The sequence below is a fragment of the Phytophthora infestans genome, genomic scaffold (assembly GCF_000142945.1).
Source record: "Phytophthora infestans T30-4 supercont1.41 genomic scaffold, whole genome shotgun sequence".
Classification (NCBI taxonomy): domain Eukaryota; phylum Oomycota; class Peronosporomycetes; order Peronosporales; family Peronosporaceae; genus Phytophthora; species Phytophthora infestans.
The window spans coordinates 360,659-372,892 of record NW_003303718.1 but is presented as its reverse complement, the minus strand read 5'-3'; the positions used below and the strand labels follow the sequence as shown (position 1 = coordinate 372,892).

Genomic DNA, 12,234 nt, shown 5'->3' with positions numbered 1-12,234 from the left:
TCTGCGGTGCCTCGGGCTACGTAATTGGCTGTGCATTGCTGCAGGCCGATGCAGCTGGACACGAGCGAGTCTCGTTCCAGTCCAGGTAGATCAAAGCTACCGAGCGGAACTACTCCTGTCCACGACAAGTAGCTCCTGACAATGAAGTATGCCCTCGTGAAGCTTCGCGTGCATCTTTTGGGCTCACAGCCCTTCGTGATCTACACAGACTACGCATTTTTGCGGACGGCGACAAATTCGCTTACTGCTCCCAACGGATAGCGAGGTGGCTGTCCTTCTATGCGGAGTACAACTTCCGCGTTGAGTACAAGCCGGACAAGCTCAACGTGCTTGCGGACGCCCTCTCTCGGCGTCCAACCAACGAGTTGGTCCACATCACACAGGTGACAACGGATCTCTGTGATCGGATACGCGTGGCGTATCGGGGCGATGAGGCTGTCGCGGCTATCGTCAAGTTCCTAGCAGCAGGAACGAGCGTAAAGTCTGACATCGAGATCAACATATTGAGCAATGTCAATGTATGTATGACCGTCTCGCCTGTCGTCAAACTGGCGTAGTCTTCAAAACGACACACTGTCAGCTATGCAAGCATGACAGCAACTTGTAAGTGGCTGACACACCGTTTGTGGAGCTGCTACATGGTGGGTTGTCTATCCCGCTGAAAGTCGTGTAGACTTAATCATTCTAATCTCGCACTGCTGGATTGGTTGGTGTTCGGCGAGTTAGCTGACTGAGTCAAGAGAGTCAAGGTCTCCATGCTGTCAGCTCACCGTGTGCTGGTCGTAAGCAAGCTTGTCCTTGATGAGCGACATGCTAGTAGCCAAACTAAAAGTCTCGAGAACAGGACTCTATTGTACCAAACCCCGTGTATCCGCCCTGGCGATGCCACAACAACAACCGTTGTGACAAAAAAAACCGCGAAAATTATTTAAAAAAAAATTACAGTGCATCGGAATGAGAAAAATTGTAAACTGGTGAATAGCAATAGTAGATTGAGCATCAAAAAGCAAAGAAAAGAAGAATCTGAATGAATGTAATGGACCCCTCCATTACATAAGTAGGTAGATTTCTTTACACAAGTAGGTGCGTCAGCACACGACTAGCGTGTGCTAAAAATGCTGTCAAGCCATTGGCTGATATATGGGGAGCCAGACCCATTTTTAGCCAATTGGACTATGACGTGTATTTGAGTGGCCAGGGCTGTGGACTTGGTCCTAAAATAAAGTCATACAGTAATCGCTCTCCATTCCGGTACTGGTATAAAATAATATCCCTAAAATATCGATACAATCGCTTTAAGGAGGGTGTACTGACGGGGATTCTGGCGCGAATTGCTCAGCTCTACAGCGTTCCTACAGCCAATGGACGCTGGCGTCATCGCGTCATTCAAAACGGCGTACCGTAAGAAGCAATTGCAATGGGTGTACGACAAGATCAAGGACGGTGTTGAGATTGACAGGAAGGCGTATGAAGTGGACCAGCTGCAGGCAATACAGTGGAGCAAGGAAATTTGGCAAGCTTTACACGGTAAGCGTACCATTGAGAATTGTTTTCACCATACGGGTATTCTTTTTAATGCCGCTGATGAAAGAAGTAAAGCGGCCGGTCACACTAGCTACGGACCCGATGTAGACGTAGAAGATGTTATTATCCTTGCCTCTCAGTTACCTTGTAAATGTACTGTAGCTTTCTTCTTTAAGAAAATATATCAAATCCTAGGATATGGTCGGACCACGATACCGGAAGTGAGAGCGATTATTGTAGTTGATTTTTCCTTAAACCTATGACTCAGTCGTCCTATTGTGAGCTTCCTCAACACTATAGTGTAAGCAAGTAACGGAGTAAATATCTGGCACGTTACAATGAATGTTTCAATAAGCGATATTTAGCTCTTGCGTTGTGACGTGCAAGTGATACACCGCAAAAAATCAACGTGCAGATCCCCTGCCCACGACAAGACTGTCGAGAGGCTGCATTATCATGCAGGTTGGAACAGAGCAGAGAAATTTAACTGTCAAACAATGGTGTGTACCTAGCGCTGCTGAGTAACGTAGCCGTCTATACTGGATAGGCTCCTTCTAGCTGAATATGTGTGGGTGAGCGCGGTGGGGCCTAAAAGCGCTTGGATTGGTCGACGAGAGCTGAAAGCCTCTATCCGAAAATCCCAACATTAACCTTTGCCACTGCTTGCGATATCTACACGATGTTTTACATTGCACCCCAATTACCAAAGAGCATATACTATTAAGTGCCAGAGAGAACATCGATTGTCGCATGAAATTAGGTACAGCAACGTTCGTGGTCATGCTGATTACACAGTGCAACGACTTCGTTCGGTTCATAGAGCAGATCCGTCCACCGCGCGGTTGATGTTCGTGGCCAAGACGCACCTAAATCTGTGCAAACGTGTGGGACGGCTCCCTGAATCATACTTCTTCTTTCCGGTGGGGTGGCTCTCTGAATCAAACTCCTTTTTTGGGAACATATCAATTCTCCACTGCATTTTCCATAGGTACTAACAGCGCTGCGTTCAAGTTGACCTTACATGTGCTCGCTGCGGTTACATGCGGTGAATACGCTGGTACAGCTTTATCTGTGACCATTGCCACCGCGTGCATTGAGCGCACCTTTGACATGAGCATGATGACCACCGACGGTGTGGTGAGCATCTATATTTTGTATGGTTCGGTCTCCAGTGTGTCCATTGCGGCACCACTGCATGTATTGAGAGCGCCTTGGCCACGAGCACGGCGACCACCGACAGTGTAATGCGCATGTACGTTTCGTGCGAGTCCATCTCCGTTGTGTCCATTGCGGATGAGTACGGTAGTGTGGCCTTTAGGGCGAACGTCGCCACCGCAGGTATCGAGTGCATCTCGGCCACGAGCATGGCAGCCACCAACAGTCTGGTGACTATGAACCTTTCGTACGGCTCGGTCTAAATTGTCTCCGCTGCGGATGAGTACGGTAGTGCGGCCTTTAGGGCGAGCGTCGCCCCGCACGCATTGCCTTCACCTTGGCCACGAGCACAATGGCCACCGACGGTGTGGTGAGCATCTACACTTCGTACGGTTTGGCCTCCGTCGTGTCCATTGCTGATGGTCCAGCAGGGCATGTGCTCAAAGATTTTTGCGGCGGGTTAATGGCATGCTCATAGAAGTGACGGTTTGGTAGTTCGAGAAAGTGTTAGGCCTGATTCATTCTGGACAGCATCGTGTACCTAAGCAATTATGAGCAACTCTCTTTTTATTTCCAGCCAATAGGACGCAATAGTTTGTCTCTGTATGGACAGCACAGTGTCTTTAAAGACTATCTGTGGGAGCGATAGTGAAAGAGCTAACTCTTTCACTTTAACTCTTTCACTCTTCGGAGCGACCTCAACCTAAAAGGTTCGGGTCGCGATCCGATTGTCGCGCGTTGATTGGCCGACGGTACACTAGAGGAGATGCGGCGAATACATGATTAGCAATCTACACGACCCGTGGCTCGGATCGCGCGACGATCGGGATCATACGGGGCGCGCCAGCACGCATAAAAATCTCAAAAATATGCTAGTGTCTTGGATGAAGAAAGTGAGGTAAAGCCATTTTGGGAGCTGTCGCGGCAGCTACCGCACTTCTCCCTGCCGAGGCTTCAATTTGCGTGAGACTCGACTGGAATCTACGCAAACAACCACTGCTTTTGGAGGGACAGTTTATGCAATGCTATCGCATGGAGATTGAATCATTTGAGAGGCTACTTCTACTGATAAGGTCTGCTCTACTTCGCAGTGAGATGCAGTCAGAACGGCGTACAGGGACCGAAAGCATCTCACCAGAAAATATGCTGCAGATGACAATTTCGTGGCTGTAATAGTAGCTCCACGCTAGCCTTACTATCATCGTAAGCCGTGAGTAACTTGGCGCGGTCGTTCTTGCACGTATTTGTGTTCACGTTCAGCTTGCGCGACGTGCACTCCAGTCGTAGCTGGTCCATCGTCCAGTCTTCGTACATGTCTGACGGGGGGAGGGGCATGGGTTTGGCAAGCTGCTTTGGAAATCGGCGGAGCCACTTTAAGCACAGCCCAACGTCGTCATCTGCGGGAACTCTAACAGCTGGTGGAACGAAGGTCTCACTGTTGACTTTCTTGCTTTCACTTTGGTGTGAGGGCAAACACGGAGGCACCGGTGCTGCTTTTGATCGACGAACTCTCAGGCCATTGGACGGGTGCTGTTTTAGCATGTGCCAAGGAACTCAACGTGGACCTGATGCATGTGCCAGCGGGTTGCACTGGAATATGTCAGCCAGTTGATATCGCATGGAGCCGCCCACTCAAGCTCCGTCTACGCGAGCAATGAATTTTGTTCTTATAGGATCAAATGAAGACGCACGAGCTGGCAATGGCTGCGTCTAAACCGTAGACGATGGCTGCTCCATCTCGGTCGAATGTCATTGCTTGGGTTGCAGGAGCATGGGGTGAGCTAATGGCGACCACTATTGCGAGCGGATTTAATAAAGGGCTAAAAGAAATTGAAGACGACAAGGAATTCAAAGTGCAGGTAGATAATGTCGTACGCCGTCTAGAGCAGCTGGGTCTTCTCGATATGCGTATCGGCGAGGTGTAATAGGGCTAAAGGGGCAGTTTGTCCAATTAGGATGTCCCGTTTTCTTACTTTCCAGTTTGCTCTGATTTTGATTATTACATTTGCAAGGGAAGCATGCAACCCTAATTTCTGATGCTTTTTTGACAATTGCTTTTCGGTAAATCATTGGAAGAAGCACGATATCAGCCAATGGGATCATTGTTACATTTTCTTGTTACACTCAAAAACAAAATCTCTTTAAATTGGTACAGAGAATTATTTTACTTTCCCAGCTCCGACGAGGAAGAAGCTGAAGACTACGCCGGGTACAGCGGCAGTAGTGAGAGTTGCATTGACGTAAGCGATAGTGACAGGGAGATCGAAGGCGCGGCTAGTTACCGCCCCGCGTCGTCGATGGTCGATCTCGCATTGCCGCCAACCAACAGCAACAGGTCCGAGCCCATCGCAGCCGCAGAAAGTGACGATGATGACGTGCAGATTTTATCCGCGGAGGAGTCTGCCGCGGAGGTGGCGGAAGCTGCACGAAGAGCGCTGGAAAACCCTAATGCATCACGTAAACGCAAGCGCCCGATATTAGAGACGAAACCGGAACCGACGGAGTGCACGATCTGCTGCGAAGACTGCACAATTGTAGGACGCCACCGCCTCGTGGCGCTCAAGTGTGGTCACTTATTTGGCAAGAAATGCATCGAGCGCTGGATCTGTGAGAAGCGCACGTGTCCTAACTGCAGCGCAATAGTGCGACGCACAGACATTTGTCTGTTGTTCTCGGATCACGTGGCGGTGGTAGATAATTCTGGACTGGAAGATATGACCAACAAGTTCGACGAAGAAAGGAAGAAGAACAGCAAATTGGAGAAGGAGGTAGCAGAACTAAAAAAACAAATGCAGGCGAAGACAAAAGAGTCCACGCGACTGAATGGGGAGCTGACCAGATTTAAAAAGGCTATCGCAGATATGCAGTGTAAAGCTGCGCAGGAGCAGCTCTCTAGTGCTGCTGCTGCGTCCAGTAGTAGCAGTGGTCTAGGTTTTGCTGTTGCTAGACAAGCTGCAGGTCAAGTTACTAAGTCGCAATTTCTTTCACAAACGGCAAATCGTCCATCAGAGGGCGAGCTACACTCGATGCCTCCTGCTCCCTCCACCTCACATCCATCGACAGAGCTCGACAACACTTCACTCGCTGCTGCTATTTGCAAGTACAAGCCCATTTTTGGTGTGCCCTTGCTGGGTGCGCGCGTGTTCAGTATTGCCCGGTCGTGCAGATTTCTGTGTGTTGGTGATACAATCGCCCAAGGGTCTCATGGTATTCTAATGCTGAGCTCTCAGGACCCAACGCTGGGGATTCGACTACCCGTCCACAGCTCCGACGTACGCGACATCAGCATTCATCGCTCCGAAAATTTTGTACTCACTGTGGCATTCGATGGTAAGCTGGCTATGACTAGTCTTCAAGATAAGAAGGTGGCGCTGCAGATTGCGCTTCCTTCCGGTAAACGGCAAGGTTGGTCGTGCACCTTCGGCGAAACAGATCCCTATGCCATGTATTGCGGCTTTCAAGACGGCAGTGTGGCCAAATACGACTATCGAAAGCCAGCTGCTGGCGAGCAGGGCATCGTGAAGAGCTTTTCGCTCCCGCAACGGCAACCAGTGCATTCGATTAAGTTATTCCAGACCCCCGAAGGTACGGAGGGTCTAGCAGCAGCAACATTCCGTGGCCTGTCAGTTTGGAGAGATGTTGCAGATGCCGGTGATGGTTCGGTTGGAGCCTCACCTTTCTCGCACGTACCGAGCGACCAGGTGTGCTTTTCACTAGCATCGAACCAGCTACACTCCAATCAAGTGGTGGTTGCGTCGCGTTCTACACCAATGAAGCACAGCGTCTTTGACTTGCGCACGGTTGGGCTCGGGCGGCTCTCGCCACGAATGGAAGTCGTTGGTCACAAGGCACCGTCGGTCTTGTCTCGATCAGCGATGTGGTCAGAAGCGGATGGCACCTCGGTGGTGGCCTCTTGGTCTCACGACGTGGAAGACGTGACGATGTGGAATGTCACTACTCAACACGAGGTAAGCGGTCCAACACCTACGTGTCTTATTAATAGTGTGGCCTGCGCTGCTATGCCAGTGGTGGACATCCAGCACGCCGTCGCTCAGAACAGTTGGAGCTCTGGCTCTGCGCTCCTTGGCACGATGACATCTCGGCAGTTGTGCGTGTACGGATCAGGCGGGTGGGCTGTCTGAACTAATGCATGTATTAATACTATATTGTCTTTGATGGGAGTTGATGGAGTGTGTGGGTGTTATACGATGGCTGTGTTACATCCTGCTAATCCCAGCGCTTATACTTGCGCTATAAGCCGTCAACGCAGTATTAGTAAATGCACAGTACGTATGCCCCCCCCCGCCCACAGGAACGGAGCTGGTGAGCGCTATAGTTTTTAGATGCTCGTGTACGTTTGTTACGCTTTGTAGCTCAACCAAACTGTGCACTGGAGGCATTGACCAACACCCGGGCAAATATCTTTACCAAACTATTGCTTGGTGGCTTTGCAACGGAATACACCAGTCAATACAAACACCCCGCGCGTCCCCATCAACCTGTCTGACGCGAGTCTCTCTCGGTCCTCTTCCTTCAACTCAAAATCTGTCATGTGTTCATATCTTTGAACCAGCAAGTATCAAATACTCCTACCGGTATCTCTAATAAAGAGACAAAAATGTTTTCATTAGGTGCAAATTACTTAAAATGCAATAGTTTAGGGTAAAACATCAGAATTGACCTTCCAGCGACCAAGCGACCAAAGCGAAGAAGACGCCGAGGAGCTCTCAAAGCGCCTTCTGAGGTCTTAGAAGAGGTGCGTTGCGCGGTCGCTCCCAGCTGCTGCGCGTGGAATCTGGCATCGGTGACCAGCCTAAAAGCTGTGCACGCTTGTCGTCGTCCGCCTAGTGTCATTTTCGTCTTGGTCCGCCGTCGTCTAAGCTCTCAATTGCGTGTGTTTCCATCGTACATTAGCAGGCAAGAGCGCAGGCCACAGCCCCCGCCCCCTAATCTTTTGTGCACGCTCCACCCAGTACTAGGGGCGAATGAGCGGCTCATTCAAGGCGAGCATCAGCCAGAAAGCGTTCCTGTCCCCCACCGACGTGGCCGAGCTCACAGCCGCAGCAGTGGCGGCGCTACCCAGCACTTTGTCGCAGGCCAATCTGGCGCTCAAGAAATCGACGACTAGCGCGCACCGCACCGAGAACGGGGACATTGTGCACCACCATCAGGCCACACACCGCGGGGGCAACGCAACGCTCGTGACGTCCACGACCACTACGATCCATCACATGGGAGGCCCTGGGAAGTCTGGCGTCTCAGCTTCCGCTGGAGCTAGCTCGGCCCTGACGCCACAGCCTCAGTTTTCGCTGCACTCGCATGGTCACCATCATCATCATCACCTCTCGCATGGAGCGAGTTTGCTGGCCAACGGCAGTCTTAGCGGACTGGCGAATAGCAGCCTAGGAGGGAGTGGAGTCGATGGGTCCGTCGGATCTGGAGCTCTTGCGGCGTCGCCCACGTTCCAGGGAGATCTGAACCAGATCGACGCCGGACTGAACTCGGAGGATGCCGACGTCCAACTTGAAGCTGCTAAGAAGCTGCGTGTGCTGCTGTCGTCGGAGAGAGATCTGCTGATTCGTCAGGTAGTGCTTAGTCGTTTTGGGTGCGTGGGGAACACCACCGTACTGACTCATTGATGTCCGTAAAGATGCTAGAGAAGAACTGGACCCCACGTTTGATCAAGTGGCTGAGGCTGCGAGACCGACCGACTCTGCAAGTTGAAGCGTTGTGGGCACTTACCAACATTGCAGCAGGAGCGACTGACAACACGTCGGTATTGCTGCAGAACGGTGTGATCCCAACGCTTGTTTCGTTGTTGGACTCGTCGAATGAAGAGGTAGGACTGGTAATGGGAGGAGGATCTCCTATTCAGCACGTTGTGAGCTGGTTTGCTGAGAATTTGGTGTACGTTGGGGTGGATCGAGTAGGTACTGGAGCAATCCGTGTGGGTTCTGGGGAACTTGGCGGGCGAAGGCGCTGCGACGAGGGACCTCGTGCTGAGTGCTGGTGCGCTGACGCCGCTGGTGAACAACTTGAAGAAGACCTCGTGGGACCGACTGTCGCTGCTTCGAATCTTGACCTGGACTATCAGCAACTTGTGTGACGGCCAGCCGCGGCCAGTGTTTGACATCGGACTCATCCTGCCGTATCTGGCTAAGATGCTTACTAGCACGGACACAGAGATCTTGAGTCACGTATGCTGGGCATTTTCGCATCTCTGTGATGGACCAAGTACTCATATCCAGGCTGTGGTGGACTCGGACGTGTGTTTCCGACTCGTGGAGCTGCTGAGTCACTCGTCGTGGCGCGTCACGAAGCCAGCTCTACGTGCGATTGGGAACATCGTGTGCGCTGAAGACGACCACGACTACACCCAGCACATCATTGAGTGTGGCGCCGTGCCTTCGTTGCGGAGACTGATCGCCCATTCGAATCGCGAGATCCAGAAGGAAGCTTGCTGGACGCTGTCGAACATCGCTGCCGGTACTGTAGACCAGATCCAGTGCGTGCTTGACTCTGGCTGTATCCCGTCCTTGATGGGACTGGCAGCATCTGACGCGACGGATGCAGAGGTCAAGAGTGAAGCCTGCTGGGTTGTGCTCAACGCCACCTCGTGCGGATCGGATAGTCAGATTGAATACCTCGTGAATCAGGGCTGCATTCAGATCCTAGGCAATCTCTTGGAGGAAACGAGTATGGTAATGATGGCACTAGAAGGACTGGAACGCATTCTTCAGGTCGGTGAGCTGGAGGCAAAGCGCACGGACTCGCCCAATCCGTATGCAAGTCTGATGGCTTCCGCGAACATAGAGACGTTGGTGTCACACAAGTCGGCGACTGTGGCGAAGCGTGCGTCGCGCATCTGGCAGCAACACTTTGTCACGTGCGCAATCTGCCTCGGCCCATTCTCGAAACACTCGAACGACACATTCTTCTGCGCCGAGTGCAAGTGCAACGTATGTAAGCACTGCGACTGCACGGTCTTCCACCTTAAATACCAGGAGAGTCTCTGGAAGGAGGAGACGGAGAAGGAGACGAATGAAAAACAGGCGCGACAGGCCTCAAAGCGTAGCAAGCGACAGAAGAAGCGTCAGCGTACGAAGGAGCGCAAGGCGGCACTTCTTCGAGGTCAGAAGGCAGCTCCGAGTAGCAATGGGAAAGGATCGAAGCGAGACCAGCGGCAAAAGGGACAGCAACAGGACAACTCGTCTTCAGATGAAGCTTCGTCTACTAAGTCGGAAGGCGGTCGACGTCGACGGCAGGATGCAGACGACTCAGGCTCTGAGAACGGCTCCAATGAGTCGAACGAAGAGGAAGAGGACGGCGGAGCAACTACCCCTGGCGATGAAGAGGAAGTGGCGACTGAAGAGGACGTGAACGTCGATGTGCTAGACGAGATGGTGAACGCAAACGACAAGCTGGTGTCGTACTTGCTGGAGACGGGGTCGATCATGGCGCTTGCTGAGCGCTTGGACTTGGAGGACGACAGCACGTGGATTGTGGCGGAGAAGGATAGAACTGCTATCCACGCCTAAGTGTACACACTGTTGACACAGCAACGCTTGAGACGAGCTGCCTCATTATTTTGAGTTGGCTCCCATGAAGAAAAGTGGAATGGACATACAAGCAGTCAAGTGAGCATGTGCAGGCCAGGGCGTTTTGTAGATGCAATGCAAAGAGAAAGGTTACCGGTATGGCAAAAAACAAAACACACACACAGTGAATATGAGAAAAACGCCCCAGCACACGAGTGAAGTGATACTTTACTTCATTAAAAAAACAAAAAGAAAAAAACACATTCTCATCCATCAACGTCTTTACCATTTCCAGACTGTAGGAGTTGACTCTTTTTGGCAAAATGGATCCACCAGCAACATAACAACAGAAAAGACACCAGAACAGGTGACCGAAAGAAAGCCCGCAAAATAATCAACTCTTACGTCCCTCGATTCACGTTAGCAGCTACCCTGTACAAGACGCAGCGTACCAACCCGATCCAGCCGACCTACTGGCTTCCTCTCCTCACAAGACACATCGAGATCCCGAGCGAGTCAAAAGCGAGTGAGCGTGCGAGCTGAAAAAAATCGCGGGCGTGGCCAACTTGCTTTCTTGCTTGGTTCCTTCTCCGTTCCTGCGTCGTCGAATATCTAGTTGCGACTATCGAGCCATTTTCGGATCGATAGCCAACGCCTGAGTGTGTCCACGAATAAACTTACTCCGTCTTCTTGCGGTACTGGCAGCCGTCAGTGAGGCGAGCCTTACCGCCCGTAGGCTGGCACAGCATCACGGAGCACGAGCCGCACAGCACGACCGTCTGGGCGTGGCTGAACACCGTCGTGATGTTGAAGCAACCAGGGCACTTGACGTCCATGAAGTACGAGTTGGGGGCCTGTACGAGACGGCGAAGCTTGTGCTTGGAGGCCTCCTCGGCGGCGGACGGGTGCAGAAGGTCACGAGACTGATTGTAATGGGTACAAAATAATTCGTTAGCTTCTTCTGCTTTAGTCTCATGAGCCTATTTCCATCGCTACAAGCAACGGAGCCGTATGGAATGGTTTGGCAGCTGGAGAGAGTGTGAAATATTGATAAATCGCTAGCCTTATTGAGTCTGGATCGCTCTCCAAATATGTTCCTGTAATGTTGCTGCTGCGTGCGATCCTCTTCTCCGCTGCTGCATTTTCCGTCTCTCTCCAATTTCACTGCTTTCGCTCATTCTTTTACGCTCCGCTGGCCTGTAGCTGCTTTCAATGACGCAATAGCTTACCATGATTGCGCTGTTCTGGGTCACGAAGAAAGGAAGAAGGCGAGTGGTTTGCCTTGGCTCAATCGCGCTGGTAAAGCTCAAAGCCGTGATATGAATGGTGGAGAGGTCGGCGGTCCTCACTTTGCGGTTACGGTTCCAGCTTGCGGTCCATAAGGTGTGGGCCACGCCAGATCAAATTTGCTTGCCAAAAAGGGGACGTGTACCGGTATTTTGTCCAAGATGGGTTGACTGACAGATAAATAAGCCCACGTTTTTAAGCTTACATGTATTAATAAAATCCCTTGAGCTGTAATACGACCCTACCCGCGACTTGACGTCATTTTTGGTGTTTCCAAATACATTTTTAAGAGCATTTTTAAATGGTTTTTATTTAAACTTAAAGTGGTGAAAACGCTAAAAGACAGCATTTCTGCGACTGTGTTTTATGTCATCTTCGGTAAAACAAGTCGTGCAGCTAGCCTGTTTATCTGAGACACCTTCGGTGACCAGTGGAGATATTGATTCATGTAAAATGGCTGCATTTTTAAATGCAGCCATTTTATATAACACCAATTCCATGCAAAAAGGTGCTCTTCGGCCGGTCGGTCAGGAATTTTTGTATCTTTTTTAAACTTTCTCCTGGATCGACCAATAAGACCCTTTTTTACCACAAGTATCGTTGAAAAGCTAAGAAGCTGGAGGTTTCCGCCAATCAAGTCGCATACTCAGCTACAGCTGAGATATTTTTGCAAAACCTGTCAGGAGGGGTGTCAAAACAAAGATGGTGGGATAAGGGACTCTTGAATAGA

General features: G+C 51.0%; 3 protein-coding genes across 3 annotated transcripts; 2 read left to right on the top strand and 1 right to left on the bottom strand.

The window, feature by feature from the left end:
- Nucleotides 1–5,624: 5,624 nt before the first annotated feature.
- Nucleotides 5,625–6,821, top strand: PITG_16010 (uncharacterized protein; the record flags this gene model as incomplete). Its single annotated transcript, XM_002897747.1, has 1 exon — nucleotides 5,625–6,821. One exon carries the CDS (start codon nucleotides 5,895–5,897, stop codon nucleotides 6,819–6,821), a length of 927 nt encoding a protein of 308 aa, XP_002897793.1.
- An 843-nt stretch (nucleotides 6,822–7,664) lies between these two features.
- PITG_16009 (importin subunit alpha, putative) lies at nucleotides 7,665–10,217 on the top strand (the record flags this gene model as incomplete). Its single annotated transcript, XM_002897746.1, has 3 exons — nucleotides 7,665–8,264; nucleotides 8,330–8,518; nucleotides 8,610–10,217. 3 exons carry the CDS (start codon nucleotides 7,665–7,667, stop codon nucleotides 10,215–10,217), a joined length of 2,397 nt encoding a protein of 798 aa, XP_002897792.1.
- A 373-nt stretch (nucleotides 10,218–10,590) lies between these two features.
- On the bottom strand, nucleotides 10,591–11,525 carry PITG_16008 (40S ribosomal protein S27-like protein; the record flags this gene model as incomplete). The annotated part of the gene is made up of 2 exons (XM_002897745.1): nucleotides 10,591–11,140; nucleotides 11,447–11,525. 2 exons carry the CDS (start codon nucleotides 11,447–11,449, stop codon nucleotides 10,895–10,897), a joined length of 249 nt encoding a protein of 82 aa, XP_002897791.1.
- Nucleotides 11,526–12,234: the final 709 nt, after the last annotated feature.